Here is an 11,489-nt window from a genome sequence, read left to right as displayed (position 1 = left end):
AATGAGAGTTAAAGTCTGACGCTCGCACTCGACGATTGAAACGCCTCTAACAAAATGATAAGGTGATGTGACGTCACATCATATAAGTCTGTCCTAAATGTATGGAAGATCAAGGAAATTGCCATTTTGACCCTGAAATATTGCGTTTATGTGTATAGTTGTCATACAATTTATTTTTCAATAAAATGTAAGGAATCGAATGGTACCATTTTCTTTTCTATTATTGAAAGACAAAAAAAAATTGTATTTTTTATAATCTCAATATAATTTTTTAAATTCCACTTTTTTTTATAATGGTTAGCTCATTTTCTATCCATTTAACTAAATTTTGTTATAATATTCAACATGTGTCAAGTACCCAATTATGTTTAATAAATACCTATATTAGGTACCGCGAACAGAACTTTACTGAAAGTCCTTTTTCATAAAATCTTGGAGACGTGATAATTATTGTCGATGCAGTTTATATAATACCAGCTGATAACTGATAGTACCTCGATACAGATTGATATTGATATCTGAGTTTAGTCTGCGTCGAGATCTAGGCATTAGCGTGCGCCTGCAAGTTTCTCGCGCACGTTCAAAATGTACAGCAACGCGAAACCGCATACCGCGAACTGGAAACCGGCGTAAGAACTGAAATAATTATATAAACTTTAAATAACCAACTGAAATAATTATGAAATCTAGAAATAATAAGTAACACAATTATTGCCGATGTTTAAAAGTGAATAGAATATTTTATATTATGGTTATTATTCATGTTTTCCTTTTTATTCGGACTGCCAAAAACTTCACTTATTCGTAAAAATAAATAGGAATTTAACAATTTAAACTGACAATTCTAATATTTTACAGACGTCGCGATGCAAAAGTTTACGATAACATACTACATGTAATCGGAAATACTCCTCTAGTTAAGCTTAATCGGATACCGAAGGACCATGGACTCGAATGCGAATTTTGTGAGTACCCCCATCATGTTTAAATATTATTTAAAAAATATATACTTAATCCGTTGTTTTATTAACCTAATGGCACGGCATAATTTATTTCATTCGAGTTAATACTAAGCTTCGAGGGCTATACTTAAAGTCTTTCCGGGGACCGAAAGCAGCATGAATGCAATGTGGTGCTTGAAATGGATTATAATGTGTAGTTATTTCCAAATAACCATGTGTAATTTCCTTGAATTAGTACTTCACTTGCACGTTCGGTATATTATCAAAAATATACCTAATTCCATTATATCTTTTAACTATATTTTGCAATAAAACTATTTTGTAACCAAATCATTTAAAAAATACAGTAAGTACCTGCCTACAGTTCCCTGTATCCCTGTGTAGGTGCGTGAGTCACACTCGCTTTTGCACAAGGTACCTAGTTCTATGCCCATTAGCAACACATCACCTTGTAAACACTTCATATTTATCCAAGAAATATGAAACATTTGCCTCATGACTAAATTTATAGTGATGTTGTATGCACACTATGCACCAGTGTTGGGCGAAATCAATTACTTTTGTAATTTTAACTACAAATTGGATTACATGTAGTTGATTACATGTAGTTACAACTACTTGCAATTGAGATTACTTTGTAATTGTAATCGAAATTACATTAATTTATACCTAGTTGAAGTAGAATGAATGTGATGGCCTCGTTGCACTCTCGGAATAGCCGCAATCGCCTCTTGACTGTTTTTTGCATACACTCTGTCATTCTGGCGGTTACAACATTCTTCAATGGTAAAAAAAATTTCATCTGTAAATAGTATTTATCGGTGGCCATTTTGTGTGTACCGCTTCAATAGCACGTGACTCTCTCTAGCCTCATAGTCTTTAATCGTCCATTAAGCAAATGACCTTTTTGTCTGCGGTAAGCGTGTAGTCCAAGGTCTTCATTGATAACTTTTTTAGGGAGCTTCTCTTCACTAACATCTGTATTGCCAACAACTTTTGCTTCCGGACGGGATTTCTTGCAATTCTCGCCTTCACTGCCTTTATTAGAGCTGGGGTCCGAACGGTGCGTGGTCTTCCAGACCTCTTGCAGTCATCGAAGCTCTGAGTACTATTGTATCTATTAATTGCGCGATAAACAAATTGTTTGTTGATTTTTAGGTTTTCAAGCAACTTCAAAATCATGTTTGGCGGGTGCCCACATTTGTGCAACGCAATTACTGCGATATTTTAGGCCCCAAATCATTATAGATACGACGAGATAAGCGTTATGTGTGGTATATATTTATAGCTCACAAATCCACCACATTGTCATTTTTTATTTTTTCGGTAGCATTTAGTAGCATAAAGAGGTTGTAAATCGAGTAACAGAACTTAGTAACCAACTAGGTAATCAACATTACTCAATTACATCTTGATAGACAAAGATGAACAAATTTAGTACTCTCTCAGTAAACAAAAGTAATAACCACCTGCGGCCCACCATACAAAAAATGCTCTTTGAATTTGAAATCAACTGTGTAGTGAATAAGGTTTAGTTTCCTTTGTTTTAAAATGAAATGAAACAAAAGAAACGCAACTCTGTTTAAACAATTGTAAAAAGTTTAAATTTCATTGAACTAATTATTCCTATGGGTCGGCTCGTGGTCCCTAGGAGGATAATATTTTTTTTCTATAATTTTTTTTTATACATTTATTTAACCTCATGCCATAAAAATTTTAAAAAAATGCTCGGGTGTTGCTTGATGGGACTGACCACGTGACAAAAACTCGTTTTTGCCCTAAAATTTTCATATTTTTTAATAAGTGCCTTTGTACAAAATCTTGTAAAACTAACATTCCTTTTTTATGCAAAAAGTCAAATTTGATATGTTAAGTTTAACTTAAAATTCGTCCATTTTTTTTAGCCGGATTTGGGAAACAAAGATGATCGCAAACATTTTTTGAGTAAAAGTAATTTGTAATCGAATAATATAATTTATTACAGATTACAATTACAAAAAAAAAAGTGCTTTTATTAATTCGATTACAAACTACAAAATGTAGTTGGTAATCGTCAATCAAACACTCAACTACTTTTTCCTAGTAATTGTAATTTGTAGTTATAACTACATTTTGTAATCATAATCGTTAATCTGTAATCCAACAACTTTTTGCCCAACACTGCTATGCACTAAAGTTATTGTGGGCATTCAGTTAAACTATTTTGAGGCAGTCCTAGAATTTCAGCATATTTTCTGGCGCTCTGTTCCGCGTTTCATTCGAATTACATGGAATTACAAATAACAGCTACATGTTTCTAATAACTTCATCAAATTCAGTCAATCACCAACATCCAATAAATCGTTTCAGCCCGGCAGGAACTATGTATTGGAGAATTTGGAGAACAGAATTAGGTTTGACTTTATTTTAAAGTCCAGATGGTTGAGTTTGCACCGGGTATCTGTAATCCATAAACATTCAACTTGGCCATTCTGGTTCACAGTATTCATAATGAGAATTGTTACGAGTATTATACTTAAGTGCGCCAGAGATGGATGAAATTGTATTTTGGCTTTACTATAAATAAAAAACTATTTAAGAATTTCCAGCCAACCGTCAAGTGAAACGTTAAACCCATATGAGTATGTTTTCAGACGCAAAGTGCGAGTTCCTGAATCCCGGGGGCTCCATCAAGGACCGGATGTCTTACACGATGGTGGTGGACGCGGAGAACACAGGGAGAGCCCGGGAGGGAACGCGCTTCGTCGAACCTACTTCGGGGAACACCGGCATTGGCATCTCTATGACTGCAGCAGTCAAAGGTAAGTACATAACATAATACCTATTGAGTGCGCATACTTACTTTACTCTTTGCTCTTAACCGTTATAAAGTTTCCTATGAATTGGACGTTTATGGTGGCATTCCACACTTTTTCACTGCATTTTGTCAGTGCAGGGTTTGCCGAAAAACTAACTAGCGACTGAGATCATAATGCTGTCTCCTTTACCCTTATTAAGACCAACCAAGGGTGAAAGAGACGGCATTATGACCAGACTTGCCACTATTAGTTTTGCGACAAGTACCTATAAGTCCAATGCTACCTATTACTAAAATCTTTTATCTACTGTTGGCACAGTGGACGTCAAAGATAATTTTTTCACCTTACTATAAAGGAGTAAGGTACAAAAGTGTAAACATACAACAGCGGTTGGCGCTTGCATTGCAACAGTGGTGATATGTCGCCAACTCACTGCAACAAGTGGGTATGTGCTGTGTACTTGCCAGTAAGGAGGAGGAGGCACAGGGGAGGCACCGTGAAATTCGAAATTCGCAAATTGCGGGGATCTTTCTCTTTTACTCTAAGTATTAGAGTAATTAGAGTGACAGAGAAAAATGCCCGCAATTGACAAACTTCGATTTTCGCGGTTATAGCCCAGGGCTCCTACCGGGAAAATCGAAGTTCGTCAATTGCGGGCATTTTTCTCTGTCACTCTAATTACGTCTTAGTAAGAGTAAAAGAGAAAGATCCCCGCAATTTGCGAATTTCGGTTTTCGCGGTAAGCCCCCAGGTGCGTTATCTTTCGTCATTCGTCATTCTCGATTTTGCAGTTGCTCTAACTACAACACAAAATGTATCTTTCCGTTTCACATTGTAATTTTAATATTGTAATCAAGTACATATTGGGCAAAATTCATCTTATGTAAAATAGACAAAAGCGGGGGTTGCGGGAAGTATCACAAAAATCTAAAGAAGTACATACGGGGCAGGGTAGGTGTACCAGATATTAGTCGCAACTAAGATTACTTCTTGAAGCAGGAAATCATAAAATTATTTATTCATAATATCATTATTTTATTCTTATCGAGTCTACATTGTTTGTCGAGTCCTTGTGCGTTCCGGATATGCAACAACTATATATAACATTTAGTGCGTGAGCGCATGTAGGTACTGCTGACGCTGGATGCAGTAGATTAACTCCAGTCTCAGTTAAAACAAAGTAACGTTCTACTACTGGCAAAATTAGCATAATAAGTAGCTTACTATTTATGCACGCTGTGTTCACCTATAATTGGTGGCGCAATTACCATTAAATAGGACGCAAGTGTATTACCTTATAAAAATGATCGTTTCCTTAAAAAAATAGAGTATATAAGCGTAATAGGAAGACTAGGATATTTTAGTAGTTAATCTCAGAAATTATCCCTCACGCACTTAAGAGCAATTCCTAGCTGAGCAACTTTTCAAATCTCGAATTTTTGAAGCTATGTTTCTGTCGCGCTGCGGTGGGCGGGAGCCGGAGCTATCTAAGTGTGAGTGCGCGCACACAGACGCGAGACTCGTGCGCTCGCTCATTGCGCGCCGCGCGCCGTTCCGTCGACATCGCCCGCGAGCCAGACGGAATTTATTCTGCGCTGCCCGACGCAAGTTGTTTTTGTTGTTACCACGTAATATTGTTTTTCATTTTTATATTATACTGTATCTATTACACCCTAATACCAAACACCCTATCACCTGTAGGTACTAAATGTATTTTACACCTATGATGACGAAATAATAAATGATTGATTGATTGATTGATATTAATTACCATATCGGTAAAAACTGCAAAAAAGAATGATGTCTCAGCTTCGGTTGTCGTCGTACAGTCAAGTGCAAAAATATGTATCGAAAGAATCGTCTCATAAATATGGTACTACGCTCTTATTACACTGGAATAAGATGCTATGGGACATATTTTTGAGTAAGATGTGTACACCCATATTTTTACACTTGACTGTACCTATCCGTATCAGTAAGTTGGGAGTGATCATGGTGTGTTGTGAAATTTTGTAAGTAGGTATAAATATACCTATGGTTAAACTACAATCTATTTAACTTGTAGTACGATGGGGCTAAACTTGGGCCGCCTTATTGAAGAACGTATCGCAATGACAATCTGGCTAAAGTATGTTGGGATAATGCCGGACAATTTTGGGACCAATTGAGAGAACTCGTGAAAAAATGTTTTTTCGAGATCTCGACACGTGACAGATTCTTGAAATACGTAGCGAATCGTTAAATAATAACCATAGATTCGGCCTGAATTTAGGTAATCTTCAATATAGAACGGTTTTAGTTTTGTACCTGTGTAAAGATGAGACATACTTTTTTTTAGGGTAACGAGTGTTTTGCCATCAAGGGAGAACATTGGATGGTGAAAAAAAGTTGCTTCTAATGGAAAGAGAATAAGGTATCACAAAGAAATAGGTCCGGTGTCTACCCTTTTGTATCCGATCTTAACCCGGATACAAAAATTGGTAAAATTGTGGCTCTCAAACTTTGATACCTATGTCATAAGGCAATTTGATAAGTAAACAATGTGCTAAGAAACCTCTTATTGTAAGGTTTACCCGAAGTAATAAAAAAAAACCACTAAAATAATAGATACGTTGCGTAGTTTTGATAATTTAAGATTTCGTGAACTGTACAGGTTTAGGGAAAGTGTAAATGTATTGTTTATTGAATGGAATGTACTGGAAGATATTAAGTACTTAAGCAGGAGGGACAAAAATCAAAATAAAAAATAATCGTGCCCAGTCATTTTTAATGAAGGTCGCCAAAAAAATAAGAATCAAACTTAGAAATCAAAAAGACTAAGTAGTTCTTTAAAAAGGTCAAGGTCACTGAGAGCCCATCTTGAAGTATGGAAAATAATTAAAATTGCGATTTTGTTGGTTTAATTTTGCAATTATGTATATATAGTACAATTGTGTATGTGTAGTTGATATACAATCTTTTTTTTTTATAAAATATAAGGATCGTATGTAAAGAGTAAAGTAAATATATAGGAAAAGAGAGCCCTCTTGAAGCATTTTAAGGAAACTAATTTCGAAGCCCTATCTCTATTTTGTATCCGAAACTAGTAATGTATGTATGCGTGCACATCTACATATGCATCCGTATGTGTAGGTACTTTATTGCGAAAAATTGCTCATTTGCTATCTATTTTACTCGATTTTGTTATAAATTTCAACATGTATCATCATCCCTATACAATATAAATACTCTTTATTGCACACCTCAATAAACGAAAACAATACAAAAGAAAACATACACATAAGCACAGGTAAACAACATGCGGTCTTATCGCTAAAAGGCAACCTTTGGGTTGCGGAAATTAAAAAAAATTACATTGTCAGTAACCGTCGCGCTGGTAGTGGTACTGGATAAAAATAATGGTACGAAAGTGTGATCAAGAAAACAATAAATGTGATTAATTATCACATAGGTCAGTAGGTAAATTGAAGAAAATTTAAAGTTTGATAATCACTGCTGTTTTTTAAATAGGTAAAGATCTGATTGTTTCTGGTCCGATCTTTACCTGGAAAGGTCAAGATCGGATATCGGTCTACAGCAGTGCTAGGTCTGTTAACACAATTACAAAAACAAACACAGTTTCTTCACCATACGCAAAATAAATTACAGAGCGAAGATCGGATAGAAGGAAGAATTCGCGAAATTTACCTTGCTCTCTGTGATTGTGATTGCACATAGCACAAGCCCGACTCCCTGAGCGACGCGGGGACACTGACAGTCGAGGCGCAATGAAATGGCGTCTTACACAATGTTGCCAACATTAAAAAATAAAGCCAAATTAGGGGGAAATGAATGTCCTACGTTCTTCACCCGCATCCGGTATTTACCCAACATACCTTAATCGTTGAACCGCCGCATTTCAAAATGGCCCTTATTTTGATATCGGCTAGCCGTAATGTAATACGGCGGATTATACAATACGACTGCGATACTTATATATAAATCCCCTCGTCAATGTAATTTCATTAAATTTGCTATCTAGTGGCAAACATCAAAGTAGTTATCTTTTACTTGTGACGCACAAGTGTGAGCAATGTAAAATACTATATTTCTAAAAAAAATTGCCTACTACGTAATAAAAGAAAATGTGATTATTAAATTATAATACGAAAGGTGGTCAAATCGCAAAATGCTGTCGTTTTATTTAAAATAATGAAATAATTAGACCAGTTCCGAAAGTACCGAGAAATCCCGGTTCTTTAAAACAGTACCGGTTCTGCAATCCCTAATAAGAATGTTATGCCCATCACTATTCCTTCTGTGTACGTATATTTAGAAACTGTCTCCGCCTCCAATTCGTGCGATAAGGACAACTGCAGCTCGGACCGAAATTCACTCGCAAAAAACTCAAAAATCGAGGTTTCGCTCTCGACTGTTTCCTCCTCCAAAACGCAACTAATCATTATGAAATTTTGGAAATTGCAAGAGGAAGAAATAATCTATGCCGCTATGTTTTGATTTTTTGGATATTTTTTGTCATATTTGTATACTGTGCCTTTTTTTACAGCCAATTCAATTTAGCCGTTTTTGCGATTTTCGAGGCGCTGTATCTTTCTTCAAAATAAAATAATCCAAAAAAGCAAAACATAGCGGCACAGATATTGATGATATTGATCTTATTTGAAAAAATCACTGCTCTAGGTTAAAAATCCAGGGAGGAATCAGTCGAGAGCGTTTGTATGGAAAAATCGCAACTAGGAATTCCTCTTAAGCACCTGCTGTCTAATCAGCACATCAAATTTACGTAAAGCATTGTATCTATTAGATTAGGTACCTGCACATTATGTAAGAATTCTATATGTTTTCTGAAAGAGCTACGTATTTGTATGATTGGATATGACATATATATTTTTTAATCAAAATTTATATAAAGAAAAGTACCTACTCTATGTAATTGCATGATTTCTATAGTGATCTAAATTTTATTTTTTCTTATTAAATGCATGTTTAATTATAAGACGTAATGTTTTGAAAAGATGTGTCCTGCCGAGTTTCTTGCGGGTCCATATTGGGATACCCTCCTCCAATTGAGGGGGGATTTAAATCTTATGGGGTCAGATGTGTAGGATTAGAGCCGGTGTAGCTTTATTTGACGTTCATAAGCGCATTGTAATATGTCTAAGAGAGAGAAATAAATGTAATTTTTATTAAAAAAATAGCTTTTTGACTTATTATTATTTTATTTTATTAGATAAATGATTAGCTACGAAGGAAACCATACTATTTAGTTTTTTAATCACTGAATGGCTTACGCTGTAGCTGTACTGATCAGAGTTTTTATGTTTCATAGCTCTTTTCTCGGTCCTGGCACAAAGTAAATAGCGGCGGCGCGCGCCGGAGCAAAGAGTCCGCTCAGTACAAACAAAGTGCCATTTTCGCCGCACACACACAGACGTTACATTTGGGTACTTGACACATGTTGAATATTATAACAAAATTTAGTTAAATGGATAGAAAATGAGCCGTCCATTATAAAAAAGTGGATTTAAAAAAAAATACCTATTCAGATTAAAAAAAAAAATACAAAGCTCCGAAGTCTCAAAAAAAAAATTTTGTTTTTGTCTTTCAAAAATAGAAAAGAAAATGTTACCATCCGATTCCTCACATTTTATTGAAAAATAAATTGTAGCACAACTTTACACATAAACGCAATATTTCAGGGTCAAAATGGCAATTTCCTTGATCTTCCATACATTTAGGACAGACTTATATGATGTGACGTCACATTTGTATAAAAAAAATAGCTTTTTGACTTATTATTATTTTATTTTATTAGATAAATGATTAGCTACGAAGGAAACCATACTATTTAGTTTTTTAATCACTGAATGGCTTACGCTGTAGCTGTACTGATCAGAGTTTTTATGTTTCATAGCTCTTTTCTCGGTCCTGGCACAAAGTAAATAACTAAATAGCGGCGGCGCGCGCCGGAGCAAAGAGTCCGCTCAGTACAAACAAAGTGCCAGTTTCGCCGCACACACACAGACGTTACATTTGGGTACTTGACACATGTTGAATATTATAACAAAATTTAGTTAAATGGATAGAAAATGAGCCGTCCATTATAAAAAAGTGGATTTAAAAAAAAAATTCAGATTAAAAAAAAAAATACAAGGCTCCGAAGTCTCAAAAAAAAAATTTGTTTTTGTCTTTCAAAATTAGAAAAGAAAATGTTACCATCCGATTCCTCACATTTTATTGCAAAATAAATTGTAGCACAACTTTACACATAAACGCAATATTTCAGGGTCAAAATGGCAATTTCCTTGATCTTCCATACATTTAGGACAGACTTATATGATGTGACGTCACATTTGTATAAAAAAAATAGCTTTTTGACTTATTATTATTTTATTTTATTAGATAAATGATTAGCTACGAAGGAAACCATACTATTTAGTTTTTTAATCACTGAATGGCTTACGCTGTAGCTGTACTGATCAGAGTTTTTATGTTTCATAGCTCTTTTCTCGGTCCTGGCACAAAGTAAATAACTAAATAGCGGCGGCGCGCGCCGGAGCAAAGAGTCCGCTCAGTACAAACAAAGTGCCATTTTCGCCGCACACACACAGACGTTACATTTGGGTACTTGACACATGTTGAATATTATAACAAAATTTAGTTAAATGGATAGAAAATGAGCCGTCCATTATAAAAAAGTGGATTTAAAAAAAAAAATCAGATAAAAAAAAAATACAAGGCTCCGAAGTCTCAAAAAAAATATTTTGTTTTTGTCTTTCAAAAATAGAAAAGAAAATGTTACCATCCGATTCCTCACATTTTATTGAAAAATAAATTGTAGCACAACTTTACACATAAACGCAATATTTCAGGGTCAAAATGGCAATTTCCTTGATCTTCCATACATTTAGGACAGACTTATATGATGTGACGTCACATCACCTTATCATTTTGTTAGAGGCGTTTCCATCGTCGACTGCGAGCGTCAGACTTTATAAAGGTGACAGTCCATTTCTAACCGCAGCTGCACTACTGCTCCGACATTACTGCAGCGGCCTGAACGCGTTGGTGTTATTGTCAATTTCCATAGTAAAATCAATGACGGTACCGACTGCACGTAATATGGTAATTTTAACGTATTTCCGACCGCAGCTGCACTACTGCTCCGACAGTACTGCAGCGGCCTGAATGCGTCGGTGTTATTGTCAAATGCCATAGTAAAATGATGACAAGACCGACTGCACGTAGCATGATGATTTCATGGTCACGACCACGAGTGCCGTCGCCCATGGACACCTGCAACACAAGAGCGATTATAAGATTTAAATTGAAAGTGCTTTAGTTTGAAATAGGAAACTGGACAATATTAAGTGTAAATTGCGCAATTATAGCTATTACAAATCAATTTATTCGTTTATTCTTCACTGGTAAAGGTAGTAAAATTGGTTTAATATGAAAACTCAGAAAGATAAATTTGTAATATTTTGCTAACACTGAACGACTGCATTGGAGAATTTATTCTCACGTGTCGCATCGCCATCTCCGAAACCCACGAATCCCTTTGCAGAAATAAAATAGACCCGGGATAAAAGAGCCTATCTGGCTTTTTGAGGGGATGTTTACCGCAGACTTCTACATCAACAACAACATCATGACTCATGAGCCCTGCTCTCGTCTGGTTTCTGTGTGCGGTGGTCACGCATTTAGTCAAGAGGATGTGGAAGATAAT

General features: G+C 35.5%; 1 protein-coding gene across 1 annotated transcript in view; it reads left to right on the top strand.

Annotated features, from left to right (window-relative positions):
- The first annotated feature begins 484 nt into the window (after positions 1-484).
- The window catches only part of LOC133528490 (uncharacterized), a 69,418-nt gene continuing 58,413 nt past the window's right edge, over positions 485-11,489 (top strand). The window contains exons 1-3 of the mRNA XM_061865879.1: positions 485-629; positions 859-965; positions 3,596-3,763. Coding sequence (XP_061721863.1) covers positions 586-629; positions 859-965; positions 3,596-3,763 — 319 coding nt within the window. The 5' untranslated portion in view covers positions 485-585. The remainder of the gene's footprint in view (positions 630-858; positions 966-3,595; positions 3,764-11,489) is intronic.

The sequence above is a fragment of the Cydia pomonella genome, chromosome 19 (assembly GCF_033807575.1).
Source record: "Cydia pomonella isolate Wapato2018A chromosome 19, ilCydPomo1, whole genome shotgun sequence".
Classification (NCBI taxonomy): Eukaryota; Metazoa; Arthropoda; class Insecta; order Lepidoptera; family Tortricidae; genus Cydia; species Cydia pomonella.
This window is presented reverse-complemented; position numbering and strand designations above follow the sequence as displayed.